The sequence below is a fragment of the Myotis myotis genome, unplaced genomic scaffold (assembly GCF_014108235.1).
Source record: "Myotis myotis isolate mMyoMyo1 unplaced genomic scaffold, mMyoMyo1.p scaffold_m19_p_3, whole genome shotgun sequence".
Taxonomy (NCBI): Eukaryota; Metazoa; Chordata; class Mammalia; order Chiroptera; family Vespertilionidae; genus Myotis; species Myotis myotis.
In genome coordinates this window covers 186,214,452-186,233,888 of record NW_023416335.1, presented here as the reverse complement: position 1 = coordinate 186,233,888, position 19,437 = coordinate 186,214,452, and the positions used below count along the sequence as shown (strand labels likewise).

At 38.5% G+C, this 19,437-nt stretch overlaps 1 protein-coding gene across 11 annotated transcripts in view; it reads right to left on the bottom strand.

Moving 5' to 3' along the window:
• The window catches only part of EPS8 (epidermal growth factor receptor pathway substrate 8), a 182,208-nt gene that overhangs the window by 35,280 nt on the left and 127,491 nt on the right, over positions 1-19,437 (bottom strand). For all 11 annotated transcript variants that reach the window (XM_036296983.1, XM_036296976.1, XM_036296978.1 and 8 more), the window contains 7 exons: positions 19,296-19,378; positions 18,362-18,498; positions 14,077-14,150; positions 9,998-10,124; positions 8,055-8,143; positions 7,626-7,700; positions 2,017-2,165 (listed from right to left, as the gene is read on the bottom strand). In XM_036296983.1, coding sequence (XP_036152876.1) covers positions 2,017-2,165; positions 7,626-7,700; positions 8,055-8,143; positions 9,998-10,124; positions 14,077-14,150; positions 18,362-18,498; positions 19,296-19,378 — 734 coding nt within the window. The remainder of the gene's footprint in view (positions 1-2,016; positions 2,166-7,625; positions 7,701-8,054; positions 8,144-9,997; positions 10,125-14,076; positions 14,151-18,361; positions 18,499-19,295; positions 19,379-19,437) is intronic.

Sequence of the window (19,437 nt, the reverse complement as noted above, 5' to 3'; positions counted from 1 at the left end):
ATAATATATATATAGTATGATATAGGGTTATATTAATAATAGAGGCCTGGTGTGTGCACGGATTCATGCACCAGTGGGGTCCCTCAGCCTGGCCTGTGGGGATCGTGCCTAAACCAGCAGTCAGACAGACATTCCCCGAGGGCTCCCAGATTGTGAGAGGGCACAGGACAGGCTGAGGGACCAGCCCCCTCCCACGCCATTCACGGATCTGTGCACCTGGCCTCTAGTATTTTCAATATAAAAACAACTGCGTGCTTTTAAAGAGCTTTCTGCTTGGTAAAACATTCAACATGTAAACCATATCCTAACACAAGCAGTTGCCAAAGTCCAAATGGTTTGGATTTTGGGAATGGTTTATATGTTTCAATAGAAAAAGGAAAACAAAATAGTGAACTGGGTCATTACTTTTAGGCTAGCCCTTTCAAAAGCATTAGGAAGACAAGCTAGTAAGTGACCATAGTTAGTGATTCTCTCCTTAAGTATTGACAGAAATAAAAAGACTTGGAAAGCCCTAGCTGGTTTGGCTCAGTGGATAAAGCGTCAGCCTGCAGACTGAAGCATCCTGGGTTCAATTCCGGTCAGGGGCATATGCCTGGTTGTGAGCTCGATCCCCAGTGGGGATCGTGCAGGAGGCAGCCAATCAATGATTCTCTCTCATCATTGATGTTTCTATTTCTCTCTCCCTCTCTCTTCCTCTCTGAATCAATAAAAATATTTTTTTAAAAAAAAGACTTGGAAAAATAAGGAAAGCAAAAATTATTTATTCATGTATAATGAAAAGAGAAACATTTTTATTACTTGCTTTGCTCAGCAAACTTGAACACTGCAATTGTTAATGATTTGTTTTCCACAATCACTTTATTGACAAGATACAATTCTTAAAATTTCTCCCTCCTCCTTTCCATTTCCACACCACAATTCTAGTCCCAGATCTGACTTTGGGTGGTAAAAACACAATGCAATATACAGATGATGTATTATAGAATTGTACAACTGAAACCTATATAATTTAATTAATCAATATCACCCCAATACATTTAATAGAAAATTTAAAAAAATAATGAACTACAGCATTATCATCCAAAGGGGCCTCTTCGCCTCTAGTTACTTCTGTTCTTGTTTTTAAACTCAACTACAAGAATGATCTTTCTAAAAACACATGTGTTTATGTCACACTCTACTTCACAAAGTTATTGGTTCTCCACAGCCTATAGAGCCTTGCTCCAACTCCACAGCATGGCACTGAGAGCCTTCATAACCCAGCCCTGCTCGTTTCTGTTTGCCTCATTTAACACCATTCCTCCTCCCAATTCTCCACAATCCCCTACTACCCAAAGTCTATATTCTAATTGAACACATATTCATACTTCAATCTACTGCTTCATGCCTTTCCTCGAGCTTCTCTCTCTGCTGGGAAGGCCCTTTCTCTGCTATGTATTTGTGGAAATCCTATCCATCCTGCTATCAGGCAGCTTCGAGAAATAATTATGAACATTGACTACAGGGCCAGATTACCTAGGTTCAAATCCCCACTCTGCCACATATGAGTTGTTTGGCTTTGGGCAAATTAGTTTACCTCTCTATGCCTCAATTTCCTAATCTGTAAAATGGGAACAGTAACGTACCTCTATAAAGTGAATGAAAGTGACTAGCAAACTCTTCTGCATGTGTATGTCTATATAGAAACATGCATCTCTCTACTTAATGGTTTTAGCTATTGATTTTAAATGCCAGCTCTTCTTTGAACACTAACTACCCTCCTCTCTAAATCCTCTTCCTGACTGTTCCACCTTGCCAACCAATAGCAGTTTGTTTATGTCACTTTGGCATTTATCATGCCTTATATTCCATATACCTCTATGTTCTCCCCCAGACTTTTAGCCTTTCATGGGTTTTCATCTATAACACCTAGTCTTCATACTTAGAAGGTTAAATAAATGTCTTGTTAGATCCATACAATAAACAAAGAACAATACTTAAAGTATGATAGGTATTAGATGCTAAACTCATGTTTACCTGGCTTTCATCCAAGTTTCTCCCAATGACATCCACAGCTGTCTTTCATCTGTATTGACAGTATAATTTAAGAAATCAATTGTATCTTTAGTCAATAGGGGGCTGAGTACTGAACTGGCTAGTTCAGGACCTCCTGTTGCCTGCACCACCTAAAAACACAATACATCATTTTTTAGCAAGACGATGACGATTATTTGTATATTTTCAAAAGCCATGCCAAAACAAGCACTGGTTTTATAAACTCAAATTAACTTTTGATGTTGTGCAATGCACTACTGAATGAAAAACAGCTTGCCAGATGATCTGTCCAGATTGGTGGTGACTAATAATCTAAAATGAAAAGTTAATAATTTAACAGCTTTCATGGGCTCTGTCTATTGGCTGCATATCACTGTACTTTACTTGGAAAATACTAATATCTTTACAAAGAATTCTAAGTCAGATGGTTTAACCAACTCTGAATTTTGGTTTGTTAAAAAAAAAAAAGATCTTCACTGGAAATCTATTATGCCAAACTTGAAAAATATGGTTATAGAAAGGAAGGCTATGCTCAAGCTAACAGGCTGTGGCTGCGTCTACAAAGATGTACGAAAATAAAAGGGCCTAAAGAGAAAAGTGAAAGAAAGAGAACTGGGACTCCGAATCTATGTATTTTTCCCTAGAATTTAATCCAAGGAAATTGTCCTGACTTGAAATGGATAATTTAATGACTAGCACAAACAAATAAACAGGTGTAACTCCCTGATAAACAAAGTGATGATAAGAGAATTTCTGAAAACTGTTCCATATTTACTTCTCAGGGGCTATTTCCTGGCTAAAGAATGGCAGTTATTATCTCCTAGAGCAGAAACCAGAGCCCTTTTATAGAAATCTCACCTTCCCAGAGATGTGGCACAAGAAGAAAGAAATGTGTTTTTGAATGGTGCCAGACTAACAGTCACCTTGTCCCCAGTCGTCCTGGTGTTCTGAGCCTGCTGTGCTGTGCAGACCTCTGTGTATTTGACATGCTGTTTCCCAGCCTCCCAGAAGGCCCTCCTCCATCATCAGGTACCACCTCTTCTGGAAAGCCCTTCTGAACTCCTCAGTGTAACTCTGATGCACCTCTATGTCCCCAAAATCATTTGTGCATATCAGTAACAAATTGCATTATAGCTTATGGCTTATTTTTTAGTTTCTGCTCCCTTGAGGACTTTGACCAAGACTTATCTGATTTTGAATTGCAATAGACACAGTGTTACGGGAATGAATGAGAACAAACTAAAGAAAAAATGAAGGATAAGGGAGGTGGGCTCTTACTGAGAACAAAATCTACCTTGACAACCGGCACAGTCATTATTTACTTGCAAGCCTTACAAGTACTTCCAGTAAATACATAAGGAAAAAGTAAAGAGTAAAGGAGTAGAGGAATATTAAAGAGTTTATTTTCGCCGAAACCGGTTTGGCTCAGTGGATAGAGCGTCGGCCTGCGGACTGAGAGGTCCCAGGTTCGATTCCGGTCAAGGGCATGTACCTGGGTTGCAGGCATATCCCCAGTAGGAGATGTGCGGGAGGCAGCTGATCAATGATTCTCTCTCATCGATGTTTCTAACTCTCTATCTCTCTCCCTTCCTCTCTGTAAAAAATCAATAAAATATATTTTAAAAAAAGAGTTTATTTTCACAGAGGGAAGAGGGAATAAAACTAAAGCAGGTAAATAAAAGGCTATGGGCCAAAGATCCCTCTCAAGAATGTGAGTAGACATGTGTGCATACATGTGTGCTGTGGATATGCTTGCGTTCAGATGCTGAGGGTACAGGTTTAAACTCATAAGGTTTAAAGCCACTAAACTTTGTCTGGCCAAAAGTCAGGCCCTAATAAATATTCCTTCCCATCTCCACATAAAATGTCTGGGCTCTAGGGGCAGAACATTACAATGGAGTAAGAGAAATATTATGTTTGGGAAGACCATTAACAAGGAGTCACTGTTGAGGAAAAAAATATAAAATATATCAATGTTTTCAGATACCTAGCCTAATTAGAAAGACTACATTTTGTATGTTATGGAAACTAGTCACTTTATTTTATATTCCAACTTTGTGTAATGACTCAATAGCTACTTATAATCTGTGAAAGTGTGAAATAAATGAGAGGAGGTGGCAAAACTGCATCATGAACAATACTTCCAAATACTCAAAATGAGATAGTATCAAATGTGTTAAAGAATAAAGAATACAAATTTTGTTAGTGAGCTAGAATCAGTTTCTTTGCATATGAATGGCCCTCTAATTTTAAAAATGCTTATACAGCAAGAATTATTCAACTATAAATAGACAAGTGGAAACCTGATGCTCTATATATAGCAGCAACATATGGAAGCATTCATAAATTACTGACGTAGCCTTGGACTTTCATCTTCTAATCTCTTATTGCCCAATTCTGACTTCATGCTGATAATGTCACTTACTTTCCTGTCTGTAAAGCAATATCCATTTCATATTCTACTTCAGGTCTTGTCTAGTTACCCTTGGTGAAAGAAGAATGAGATTTATTCCTTTTTATTACTTAGATTCTCTTTTTCCCCCATTTCTTCCCTAATAGTCAAGTAAAAGCTATGAGAAATGCTGAATTTGCTCCATTTTTTATAAAGATTAAAGAAGTTAATGACCGTAGTCTTCATATGCTCTAAATAAAAAATAGTGAAATGTATCTGCTTCATATAATTACTATTCTTACTCTTCAAAAAAATCACAGGAGCGGTACACAAAGCAACACTAACGGTTCTTATTGCTACTGTCATTCTACAAAGTAATGATTTGCTCTTGGACAGGGTGAATCACTCACAGATACTCCAAACATTCCTGCCTTAGCCCCCAAAATAGGAAACTCTGTCCTCCTGAAAGTTTTTAAAAGAGGTTCTGCCTTCTTCCCACTTCTCTCTCATTTGTCTTCCCCACAAAAAGGGGAATGGTCTATGTCAAATTTGTGGAATTATAGAAAAGGGTGATTTGTAGCCCAGTTTCCTTAGGATCTGTCTACGCATGAGGCCAATTGCTCCATCTGCTTGCTATTGCCATGCTTTTCTGAAACTTCAGCACTTTCCTCTGTGCACCCTTAAATATTATTCCAGCTCATTCTGCCAGCTCTCCTGCAGAACAAAGGGGTTGTACATAAAGCCAGCTTAGAAAACCCGCTGCTATATTATTTGTAAATATGAGAAATATAAAATGGGAAGGGAAGTGCATTACTGTGCCCACTTCATTAAAGGTATAAGGAAAGAGCACACCGGTGTATTAAAAATCTAGAAAATGAAGATGTGTATCTTGGATCCTGGCCTAGGACACAAGTGGTATAACCTTTTGTTGGCCAACATTCCAGCTGCTTCATAAAGGGAATTATGTCCAATACACCATTTTGTTAGCTTCAAAATTATACCTCATTCAAAATATACGTGTGGAGAAGGAAGTTTTCTGGGGGGGAAATTGTGTTATGTGCACATCACCACACCACAAACACAGTGTGCAGGCCAAAGACTGCCAACTGTCCCCTAGTGTCCCTTCTCCTCCTCTTCCTCCTAGAAGCTTCTGCATTTCAGATGGACACAGAGACACTCAATGGAAACTCTATTGCTTCAGTGTTAGGTGTTGGCCCCATGAGGAAGTTCAGGCCAACTGGATAATAGCAGAAATTATCTGTCTAAGCTCAAAGTTCCTCTTTAAAGACAACACTCTTTGCCTTTGTACGGCTATTAAAAGGATATGGAGGTAAATGAGCTTCCACTCTAGATATCTATAATAATAAAAGCATCATTTGCTAATTAGACCAGACGTCCTTCCAGACGATCTTCCGGATGAAGCCAGGGCCGCAAAGGAAGCCCAGGTCCGGCGTGCCAGAGGGAAGCCGGTGCCAGCAGCCAGGGGAAGGAAAGCCTACTCTTGCACGAATTTCGTGCACTGGGCCTCTAGTCTAACATAAATGCTCAATTCTTCCTCTTGGAAACATTTTCTTCCTTTGGCTTCTAGAATTCCACAATATTCTTGTGTTTCTCTTTCTACTTCTTCTCAATCTTCTTTGCTAGTCTTTTCCATTTTTTGACCCTGAAACTGCCTTGGCTTCATCAGTCCTTGTCCGTCTTCTTTACTTATAATCACTCCCTTGGTGGCATCATTCAATTTCCTGGCTTCAAATGCCTTCTCTATGTAGATGGCCCTCAAATTTATATCTCTAGGCCTGATTTCTCCACTGAACTCCAAATTCAAATATTCAACTACCAGTTCAAGTTTTTCCATCTGGATATAACTCAATTTTCACATGACTAAAACCAAATTCCTTATCTTCTTCCAAAACTCCATTTCACCCAGTCTTCACCAACTCAGTTAATAATCAGTCCATCTTTCCAGTCAGGCTAAAAATTACTGGGTCTTGCACAGCACATCTAATCTACCAGCAGATCTTGTTGCTTCTATGGTTTATAACCAAAATCTGACTTCTCATCACCTTTGATGTTACCTGGTCCAAACACCATAATCTCTTGTCTGCGTTATTTTAACAGCCACCTCAGTCCCTTCTTCCCCCAAATTTCTAATCATTCAGAAAGAGCAATCCTTTCCTTTTCTGCTGAAAACTCTCCAAAAATGTTAAAGGTTTTACAATCACCTAAAAGGTCCAACGACACATGTCTGCCTGTTAATTTGCTGGCCTCCTCCCTTACTCTGTTACAATTACAAAACCAATATATTCCAAGACCATGATTTGCATATTATCACCTAAGAGCATTTATATTAGCTATTCTCTGCCTGCAATTTTCTTTCTGCAGAAATCCATGTGACTCATTCCTCAATTTGTTGGCTCAAATGACACCTTTTCAGTGAGTTGCACCCTTTTGCTATTCAAAAATTGTAGCATGCACACACACGCACACGCACACACACACACATGCACACATGCACCTGAAACACTCCCCGTTCACCTTCCCTGCTGTATTTTTTCACATAGCACTTACTTTTAGTGAACTGTATTAGTTATGAATTTATTTAGGTTATGGTTTATTCCTCCATATTAAAATATAAGTTCTGAGAGGATAAGAATGTATCTGTTTTGTGCCTTATGAGCTACTAATAATGCCAAGCACATATAGCAGGCTATCAATTAGTATTTGTTAAATAAATAAATAAACAACAACAAAAAAACCACCCAAATGACTGACTCTGAGACAGCTGAGGTGATGGAGGAAGACCTCAATGAAAAGAATTTGAGTCTCTGAGTAACATCATGGAGAAAAGCCATCCATATAGCCCCAGACTCGACATGCCTAGCCTATTGTGTGACAATGAGAAAAATGTCTATATTGCTCAAGTCATTGATATTACACTAGTATCTACTGAAACACTAGCATCCGATAAACCTTTATTTCTTTTCATTCCCCTAGATCTGTCAGAGACGACAGTTTCCACAGCTCTAAAGTAAGTGAAATATATGATTTCTAAGGTTCCTTTAAACTCTTAAATTTCACATTCTCAATGTTTACACAGATGATGAGGTAATAAAGAAAAACTGTCTATATAATCTAACAGACACTTGGGGTTCAAAAACATACTAAGAATGATTATGTTCTTAAATTTATAAAATCTTACCATATTTAATGGAGTAAATAAAAAGTGAACCAAATCTGCAGCGCTGGGGTTCTGAATATGGGACCTCAATTTGGCCTGTAACATTAAGAGAACAGACAAACATATTACTATGATGTAACTGACCAAAAGACAGACATCTGAAAATGACCCAGACGAAGAGTTCTTTATTACTACATTCATTTTTAGCATATTAATTAGCATGGGTGAGTCAGATTAGGAAAATTTACTTTTAAAAAAGGAGTCATTTTTTTATCAAGTCTCTTAGATGATCATATTTTATAATCTGTTGTTCTAATTAAAGGCAAATAAAAACCCATATAAAAATCTACAAGAATAATTTTATCTCTTAATTTAATTAGGAACATCCTGGCTAGACTTTGATCTCTTTTATTTATCTCTTTTAACTATACATAAATAAGTTTCACTTACTAGAAGGTTAAATCCATGTTTAAACTTTTGAAAACAGTCAATAAATTCATCGGGAGGTGGAGGTTTTGCCCGCAGAGTTAAAACACCCTCTAAAGAAATAAGTAGGAGGAGGAGTAGATGAGAGTACATTGTCAAAAAAATAAATAAATAAATAACAACCAAAACATAAAATGAAAAAAAAAATTTAAAAGTCCACATTTATGTCTGTAAAGTTTGATGATTATACCAGGTATCATGCTATCTAGTTACCTACCACATCTCATAGTCTGACTATAACAAATTAAGATGACCCAACATTTGAAATGGATTCCTCTACCTTTAGGCACCACCAAATCCTCATTTGATTCCACAAATTTTCACTATAGCCTTTCTAAATGGGAGTCATTATGCTTGTCATTGTGAAGACTATAAAAATGTATAACTTATAAGCCCTGCTCTTAAGGGCCTTAAAATGTAATAGAAGACATGACTGAGATAAATAACAAAGATGTACCAAGTGAGAAAGACACTGCAGCTGGTTGGGAGGCAGAGAAATGTAAACCTAAGAGATGGTTCATGGGGAAAGCAGCTTTGAAGATGGGATTTGAAAGGTTTGTTCCAGACAGCATGAGCAAAAACATGGAAAAAAGGAAATTGAATGTACATGAAATAACAAACAATAAAGCAAAAAAACATGAGAATGGAAAAGTAGATCAGGTTAGATTGTGGATAACCTTTGACTACCAGGGCGAGGGAGGGGTGGACTTAAGCAACAGAACATGGAATTAACATGCTTTTTAGCAGAGAATGAAGTGACTACCCTAGTGCTTTAAGACAACTATCCTCATAGAGTAAGACTAGAGATTTGAAAACTGCTTAGAAAGCTGGGTAAAAACTGATGCCAGCTTGAAGCACATTCTGTTTATGAAAATGAAAAGGGAAAAAAATGGATAAAAGAAACACTGAAAAAATTAAGTTGATGTTGGTTATCAACTATAGAATGGAGTCAAAGAAGAATCTGTGGTGTTGAATCTCAGTGATCAAGAGAATAGTATACCCTTCAAAGGATACAGGAGCACTAAGTGATTTGTGACATCAGGAAATAATAATAATACTGAATTTCAGAATATACAGGGTGGGGCAAAAGTAGGTTTATAGTTGTCAGTATGGGAAACAGAGATTATTCCTGTATTATTATTTATTAATCACTGTCTTATTTTCCATACAAATAACTGTAAACCTACTTTTGTCCCACCCTGTTTAGAGGTGAGGTACATTCAGATATACACATCTGGAAGACAAGTCTACAGTTCATATGCTTATGAGGTAGACATAAGCTAGAGAAAGATCTGGAAGTCACAGGAAATGAAAGGGATATTTATTTGCTATTCTTTTATATATTTCAGTCTATAGCATTTTGTTCCATAATTATAATTTTATATATTTTGGCACCATTTTAAATAGCTGAACTACAGAATACTAAAAAACTATTTGTATGTTATTTGTATGTGACCTGAATATACTATTTGGAATTTTGTGATAAGAAAAAGTTCAAACCCATTGACATTTGTATCTGTTGTAATGAGAAAAGTCAATCCTTTTATTTATCAAAATAGTGAGGTTCTATATTTACAATAAAATAAATCCAAATATGGAAGAACAGAGCTATGAGTTTGCTTAACAAGTATTAATTTTATAATCACTACAAACACACAGCCACTACCTGAATTTCAGTCTGTGATTTAAGTAAAGTATCCTAGAGTCTTTACTGTTCCAACTTGGAACCGGATTGGACTCTTCCCTGGCTCGTCTTCGTCTCTGCCTAAAGTCTGGTGCTCTCCCAGAACTAGAAAAGGGGCCTGGGCTCACTGTCAGTATATGTTGCTGAGCTCTTCACAAGGGCAGAAACAGCCCACCACTGGAATTCTGATTGGACTTCAGAAGATAAAGAATATCCAGCTTACCTCCTGGTCCTTTCCTTTTACCTTTCTTAGTTTTCTTCCTTTTAGAAAGCTCAGAAAATGCTTCAGCTGCTTTTTGGAGTTTTGTGATAAAAAATTCAATGTCATCCAAAATATGGTTTAAGATTTGCTGAAATTAGAAATTATAGAATTAAATATAAAACAAACCTATTTTTGCCTTGGCTATACATAGTCAATAAAGAAAAATCGGGAAGTTATAAAAAAGAAACACTTCCTACATGCAAATATCAAGTTTGTCACTAATTCTAAGGATTGAACTAATATGCCTGTGGCCAAAGTGTGACATTTATATTTTTCTTTTTTTTTAAATATATTTTTTATTGATTAAGATATTACATATGTGTCCTTGTCCCCACATTACCCTCTACCCTCCCTCCCCTCCCCCCCGCTCATGCCCTCACACGCCCCCCCCCCCCCCCCGTTGTCCGTGTCCATTGGTTAGGCCTATATGCTTGCATGTAAGTCCTTTGGTTGATCTTTCCCCCTTACCCCCACCCTCCCCTACCTTCCCTCCAAGGCCCGACAGTCCAATCAATGCCTCTCCGTCTCTGGATCAGTCCTTGTTCATCAGTTTATGTTGTTCATTATATTCCACAAATGAGTGAGATCATGTGGTATTTATCCGCTCTCCAGTTCCATCCATGCTGTGGCAAATGGTAAGAGTTCCTTTTTCTTCTTCCTCTTCTTAAAGAATACCTTTCAGCATTTCATATAATGCTGGTTTGGTGGTGATGAACTCCTTTAGCTTTTCCTTATCCGTGAAGCTCTTTATCTGACCTTCTATTCTGAATGATAGCTTTGCTGGATAAAGTAATCTTGGTTGCAGGTTCTTGCTATTCATCACTTTGAATATTTCTTGCCAGTCTCTTCTGGCCTGCATGGTTTCTGTTGAGAAATCAGCTGACAGTCGTATGGGTACTCCCTTGTAGGTAACTGACTGTCTTTCTCTTGCTGCTTTTAAGATTCTCTCTTTATCTTTTGCTCTTGGCATTTTAATTATGATGTGTCTTGGTGTGGTCCTCCTTGGATTCCTTTTGTTTGGGGTTCTCTGCGCTTCCTGGACTTGTAAGTCCATTTCTTTCACCAGGTAGGGGAGGTTTTCTGTCATTATTTCTTCAAATAGGTTTTCAATATCTTGCCCTCTCTCTTCTTCTGGTACCCCGATAATTCTGATGTTGGTACGCTTGAAGTTGTCCCAGAGGCTCCTTACACTATCTTCATATTTTTGGAATCTCTTTTCTTTTTTCTTTTTCGGGTGGGTATTTTTTGTGTCTTTGTATTTCAAATCTTTGACTTGATTCTTGGGATCCTCTTGTCTGTTGTTGGATCTCTGTAAATTATTCTTTATTTCAGTCAGTGTATGCTTAATTTCTAGTTGGTCCTTTTTCATGTCCTCCAGGGTCTCACCATACTTATTGAGGGACTCACTAAATTTATCGGCAGTTTCCATAAAATTCTTGAAAAACCTTATAAACGTGGCCTTGAACTCTATATCCGGTCGTTTGCTTTCCTCCATTTCTGCCATTTGTGACCTGTTTCTTTGTCTCCACATTTTGGCTGCTTCCCTGTGTTGATAGAGTGGCTTTGTGTGCTAGGTGTCCTGTAGGGCTGTGTCTCAGTCTCCCCAGTTACCTGAGGTGGACACTCTTGGTGCACCCCCTTGTGGGCTTTGTGCACAGTCTTGTTGTAGTTATGCCTTGGTTGTTGTAGGATCACTGGGAGGAATTGACCTCCAGGCCAGTTGGCAGTGAGAATCAGCTGTGTCTGCAGTGGGAGAACTTCTGTACTGGAGACACCCTTCTGGGGCAAGACTTGCTTCAGTGGGGCTTTGGTGCTCACTGAGACTGCACCCTCAGTGTGTCCCTTATGGATCTGAGGAGTTGTGATCTGGATGGTCCCCCTCTGACCACTGGGTACAGTGGCTCTTGGATCTAAGGAGGTGCTAATTTAGCCTCTGCCTGAGGTTACACAGCAGGAGCTACGAAGAGAACTGCAGATTCCCCTTCCTTTTTTGGAGTTTGGAGGTGCCCTGATGAGGCTCAGCTGTGAAGCAATGCAAGCCGCTGTGGGGCCTTGGGCCTTCTCTTGGAAGTTCTGGGTCTGTCTGGCCCTGCTGCAGTTAGGTAATTATCAGGTTGCAAAGGACCAGGGCATTCATATGCAAAAGCCTCTGCCACAGCCTGGGTGGGGCGGGGTCTCAAGGAATCAAAGGGCGGAGCAAGCAGCTATGGCGGATCCTTAGCCCTGCCCTAAGGAGTCGCGCGTCTCAGTGTCCCGGTAACGGCTGCAAGCACCTCTGAGGGAAAGCCGCCCTCAAGTTCGCCTGCTGCCAGGCAGTCCAGTTTTCCTCCGTATGACTCCTGGGTCCCCAGAGACTTCCCGGAACCAGATTTCAGAGCCGTCGGGAGCTTGTGTCTCCCTCCGGATTCAAAAAGACAGCCGCGTCCTCAGGTGCCAGCCACTTTCCGCGCGCGCGAGCCCCAGTACCTCTGCACTTTACTTCCGCAGCTCCTCTGGCTCTCAGTGTGCTCTTCTTTCTTTCTAGTTGTAGAATTTACACTCAGCCAGCCTTCCTGTAGTTCTGGATGATGTCCGTTTTGTGTTTTTGTTATATTTTTCAATTGTTGTGGGAGGCAGCAATTTCCCAGTGTTTATCTATGCCGCCATCTTAGTTTCTCATTTATATTTTTCTTTAGCTTAATTCTGCTCTATTTTTAATACCATCAAGAAAGCATTCACAATAACTATTCAGAACATTAATTATTTTTCAATTACTCTAATTTTCTCATAGTGTTCTCCCACATAAATTTAGGGGAAAATAATTCTAAGAAATATTGTTACACACGCACTGAGCATTTTTGTTTTTTCTAATAAGTGTCTCAATAAATCACCAACAATATTATTTCATGGAATTAAAGGTAAATAAAATGTTGTGATAAACTAATAAAGACATAGATAATCTACAATTATAGGCATTAAAAAGAGTTTCTACATGGTGAAATAAAATTCATGATGAATTATGCTTTCGGGGCTCATCAGATCAATTTTGATTATCTCATATAGTATAAACGTTAGCTGACTTTCTCTAGTTTGTGTGAAACTTGACATTCTTCTAATTCAGCGGTTCTCAACCTGTGGGTCGCGACCCCTTTGGGGGTCAAATGACCCTTTCACACGGGTCGCCTAAGACCATCGGAAAACACATATATAATTACATATTGTGTTTGTGATTAATCACTATGCTTTAATTATGTTCAATTTGTAACAATGAAAATACATCCTGCATATCAGATATTTACATTATGATTGATAACAGTAGCAAAATTACAGTTATGAAGTAGCAACAAAAAATAATTTTATGGTTGGGGGTCACCACAACATGAGGAACTGTATTAAAGGGTCACGGCATTAGGAAGGTTGAGAACCACTGTTCAATTCAAGACTAGAAACTGGTATTAAATGAACTTTTTAGTACAATAAGTAATAGTGCGATATAAAAATTAAATTCCAAACATCAAATTCCTCTGTTTGTTTCCAAATTGAACATGAGTGCAGTATAAAAAGTAATTATATTGGCATCGTATTTTATGATTATACCACAGGGCATTGTCATTCTGCAAGTAAATTATTATGGAAAAATAAAAATAGCCTTATCTTTATAAGAAATTAAAATTGACATATCTACTCTTAAAATGTCATTTAACTTTTTATCTTTCAGGCATTATACAATATTTTCAATAAAGGACAGTAAGACATATTAAAAATACTTCAATTATGAATTACAAACTATGAAAAAACAAACACACCTCAAATCTGATCATTCCATTTAAATTCCCTTGTAAGCTAGTTAATATGGTAATTCTTCTGTCACTAATTAATGATTTTCATAAAGTCTTCTAGTTAAATATTGCCAAAAGGAAAAAAAAAGTTAATAAAGAAATAATTCAAAGGGCATAACTACCAGTAGAAAGAGAAAATATAGTTTCCACAAAACATCTTTATTGAATCAACTTCCTCTTTTAAAATAAAGGCAGTGGTCTAAAGATGAATGCTGTCCTTACCACATCTCGGTCAATTCGGGCTGCCGTCATCTCGGGTGTTTCTTCATGCCCATGATACTGCCTGAGCTTCTCAACTACAGAAAGGGGAATCATAACTCTTTCAGCCTGTTGCTTAAGTAATACCAATATAGGCAATTAAACATTGGCTAGAAAATTGGCTAGGTACAAAATCAAAACTCTTCTCGTCATCTGTGACAGGCATCCTTGCCATCACTAACAGAAGCACTTGGGCAGAGCGGAAGTACCTGCTTTCTACCTTTATGTTGACTTACCTTGTAATTTCCCCACTAGTTTCCCTCTTCCCTGTGTCAGCTGCCTATGAATCCAACCCTAACTCAGCATCCTATAATTCCCACCCAAGAAATATAAACCCACAGTTATACACCTACATCGTAAATAGTGGGCAATTAATTCTAATGCAACAGAGCTTGTAATTTTCATATATTCCAACATTGTGATTTCAATAAGCTTTGGGGGTTCTGAGAATAAAGTGTTTCTTAAAATTATTATTTTCACTAAACTTAAAACCCACAATGTTGGGCTCATTAATTTTAAGCTATGTGCTTTAAAAGTATAAATACCTATAGAAAATTTCAAATTAAAGAGTAAATTTCTTAAGAGCATTCAAGATGTTCAGTTAGCTCATTTGGCTAAAGTATGATGTTAATCATAAGATCATTATCATGAACTCATTTCTGATATGAGTAGGTTAAAACTACCACTGGCACAGATACTTGTACAAATATTTCACAGTATTCGAAATGGGGAAAAAAAAAGTATGGATGAAACAGGAAAAATATATCATCACCAATGGAAACACAACTCTTGATATATCATTGTGACTCATGATGTTTGATATAGAGAACTACAAAAAAATATTGAAAATTTGATATTGCTATGTCTCTTTTAGGCCTAACTTTTACTATAAATGGAATACTCATCAAAAAAAGAAGGAAGGAAGGAAGGAAGGAAGGAAGGAAGGAAGGAAGGAAGGAAGGGAGGGAGGGAGGGAGGGAGGGAGGGAGGGAGGGAGGGAGGGAGGGAGGGAGGGAGGGAGGGGGAGGGAGGGGGAGGGAGGGAGGGAGGGAGGGGAATCAGTCTTATGAAACATAATTAGTGGCTATTAAGTAGTTTAAGATAGTGAGAACTTATATATATAAAATCTTGCCAGTGAACTGCTATTTACCTGTGGGTAGCTACTATCTTCCTACGGTTTATACTACAGAAAGCAGCACATTGTACTTGAAATAAAGCTATGAGGAACTCCAGATAGGTGAGATGGGAGGCTGAGATGAGGGGGAGATGTGGTATTTCTCAGACTTTTTAAGGGCCTGTGCAACCCCACTGCCACTATCTCTATTCTACAGAGATTACTTCTGGCAGTCAAGGGTAGAGCTACCTCAAGGATTCAAAGGAATTTTTCAAACTGAGTCAACCAGAACCTTCAGCGGGAACAGATAGATACTCCTTTTGGGGGTCTTTCCAAGTAAAAACTGGCTGGCATTGCTCAGTGGTTAACGTCGACCTATGAACCAGGAGGTCGAGGTTCAATTCCTGGTCAGGGCACATGACTGGGTTATGGCTCGATCCCCAGTAGGGGGCGTACAGGAGGCAGCCAATCAATGATTCTCTCTCATCATTGATGTTTCTATCTCTCCCTCTCCTTTCCTCTCTGAAATCAACAAAAATATTTAAAAAACAAAAAACTGGCCTGGATCCAAACAGAAACTCACATAAGTATTGTGTTCTGCTTAACCTAGTAGTAAATTAGTTTTGTAAACCTGATCTTATATATATGAGGTTGCATACAGTAATTTAGACAAAATCTAATGAGCCTAGGAACTCCTGCAGCTCAATTTTCTTTTTGTTGTAAATTAGGTTTTACAGATGTTTTTGCAGGTTTATTCTTCCACGAAAACAATAGCAACAACCAAAATATCATAAATACATAAAAAGTAGAAAACACTATAAACTCCTAACTAGTTTTTTTTAATATATATATATTATTTTTTTATTGATTTCAGAGAGGAAGGGAGAGGGAGAGAAAGAGAAACATCAATGATGAGAAAGAATCATTGATCAGCTGCCTCCTGTATGCCCCACTCTGGGGATTGAGCCTGCAGCAGGGGCGTGTGCCCTGACCTGGAATTGAACCATGACCTCCTGGTTCATAGGTTGACGCTCTATCAGGGGTGGGCAAACTTTTTGACTCGAGGGCCACAATGGGTTCTTAAACTGGACCGGAGGGCCGGAACAAAAGCATGGATGGAGTGTTTGTGTGAACTAATATAAATTCAAAGTAAACATCATTACATAAAAGGGTACGGTCTTTTTTTTTTTTAGTTTTATTCATTTCAAACGGGCCGGATCCGGCCCACGGGCCATAGTTTGCCCACGGCTGCTCTAGTTTGACGCTCATCTGCAGAGCCATTCCGGCTGGGCATCCTAACTAGTTTTTTATGCACAAAATTTTACAAACAAAAATGAATTAATAGAAATTTATGTAATTCCTAAAAACAGAAACTGTTATAAAGTTAAAATAAGCAATAATTCTGTTACTTTATTTTTGAAAAAATGGATGCTTCGAAGATTTCTTTCTTTCATCTATTTGGTAAATGGGCTTATTTGTAAACCTCTGAAAATGACTTTAAGGATAAGAGAAATCTAAATAAAGTGGAAAGCATTTCAGAAAATAAAATGATCTCAATTTGGTAAAAAAGAGAACCACCACAAATTCTGCTTACTATACTGAACGAGATACTGTTACTGACATTATTTGCTTTCTGACTCACAGCAACCCATGAGTTATTATTATTCCCACTAGAGACCCAGTGTATGAATTCTTGCACAGATGGTGTCCCTCGGCCTGGTCGGTGATGGGGGCCTATCGGGGCCGGCCAGCTGGTGGGTGTGGGGGAGGGACTGCAGGAGGTTGGCTGTGGGAGTGCACTGACCACCAGGGGGCAGCTCCTGCATTGAGCGTCTGCCCCCTGATGGTCAGTGTGCATCATAGCAACCGGTCGACCGGTCATTTGGTCGCTTAGGCTTTTATATAGATGATAGATAGATAGATAGATAGATAGATAGATAGATAGATAGATAGATAGATAGATAGATTATATTATCCATAAGTGAGGCTGAAGCACAAGCAGATAAACTGTCCAAGGTCACACAGGTAGATTCCAGTCTTGCTCCCATATTTGACTCACCAGATTCAAAGTACAGTATAATGTCACTCATTTTGGCAATCAAGTTCTACTGTTTGGATAAACTCTACAAATAATGCTTCATTCAATAGAAGATAAGTGATTTAAGAAGTTGCATTGAACTAGGAGGCAAAAGAGTGAGGCTCTAGTCCTCACTAAATTCAAACTTACTAGATCACAATTTATTCACCCTTAAAATAAAGAGATTGGACCAAGCACGTTTTAAGGCATTTTCTAGTCATAACAATTTCAGATTTGGTAAAACATTCTCACATATAAAAAGTTACATTAAGTTCTATGCTTATGATTATTTGTTTTTACAAAATGACTGTCAAGTTGAAATGGTCCTTTTAACATACAAAGGGTCCATTTGACAAGGTTAGGCAGATGGCAGATGCCTTTTACCTCTTTTCCACTGTCCTACCCCTGTCCTGACATCCTTTCCATGTAACTACAACTAAATTGGTCAAAAGAAGACAGTGGTAAGATAATAATAATGGAAAGAATTTGAAGTATAACCTTAAATTTTAAAAAAAACACACCTCACAGCCAGTGTGGCTCAATGGTTGGGTGTCCACCCATGAACCAAGGAGGTCAGGGTTTGATTCCTGGTAAGGCACATGCCTGGGTTTCAGGCTCAATCCCCACTAGGGGGCTTGCAGGAAGCAGTTGATCAATGATTCTCTCTCATCACTGATGTTCCTATCTCTCCCTCTCTCTTCCTCTCTCTAAAATCAGTAAAAACATATTTAAAAATAAAATAAAAAACCTCATAGTCTCTTGTTTGGTATATGTTCTGTTACCATCCTTTTAATTGTTAGTAGAGTCAAACCTTCCACCTTTGATTGCATTAAAAAATACTCTAATCCTAACACCTTATTTATTAAATGATTGGTCTGAATTCCTCATATACAATAATCTTAATAGTGTTCAAGCTTAACATTCCTTTATCTAAGATTTAAATTTTGAAAACTAATCTCTAGCCTCAGCTCATAAATTAACATCAGGTTTTGAAAGCAAGAATTACATCACAACCCCATGTAAATGTTCATTAAGTATCAATTCCTAGAAATACTCACAGTCCCCTTGGTCAGCTGCCCACGCAGACCAGGCTGCCACCCGACTTCTAACATCCACCTGGGTAACAGTCCCAGGGGGCACAGGGGCAGGAGCTCTGGGTGGAGGCGGTATACCAGGGTCTGCCTTGGAAATCATCCTAAAAATGATGAAAACAAATTGAATCTTTACCATCTCTATTTCTATGACATCAATTCTCTCAGTGGATGGTCTTAGTTTCTAACCTCAAGAAGACTACGTCGAGCATCAGAACAGTAAGGATTTCCTAACTCTTCCTTATTACATATATTTGTAAATGTATGAAAAATAAAAAAATTAAATTCAGCTGAAAACTAGGTTCAACTTTTTAAAATTCAGCTGAAAACTAGGTTTAACCTTTTTCCGGTCTCCTGTGATTTGGAAAGGCTGTGGACTAACTGTAGTCCTCATGTCCATTTGGACTCCCTTGAGCCACCTTCCCCGAAATGCCTCTCATCTTTCGTGGCTCTAGGACAGCACAGGTGGCAGAAGCCACATCAGAGACAGACCGGGAACATAGACAGAAACTGCTCACACTCCGACAAACCTGGGAGGCAAAGGGGTTGAGATTACAGGTTGTAATCTGTAAACTATACTGTCATTGAAAGTAATTCTTATAAATCTTTCAAGCAGTGGTTCTCAGCCTGTGGGTTGCGACCCCTTTGGGGGTCGAACGACCCTTTCACAGGGGTCGCCTAAGACCATCGGAAAACACATATATAATTACAAATTGTTTTTGTGATTAATCACTATGCTTTAATTATGTTCAATTTGTAACAATGAAACTGGGGGTCACCATAACATGAGGAACTGTAGTAAAGGGTCGTGGCATCAGGAAGGTTGAGAACCACTGCCTTAGAGGAAAAAAGACTTAAAAACAAATCAATTCTACCCCTTAATTCCTGTTCCTGTTTTTACCTCAGGGCATCGGGCCGCCTCTTCTGCTTCCCTCCTTTGCTGTCGCTGATTGCACTTTCAATATCTTCAGTAATTAGGTTTGCCTGCGATGAAAGACAAGTTACCTCAGAGGTTATAGATGTTCTTGTCTCGATATGCAGGT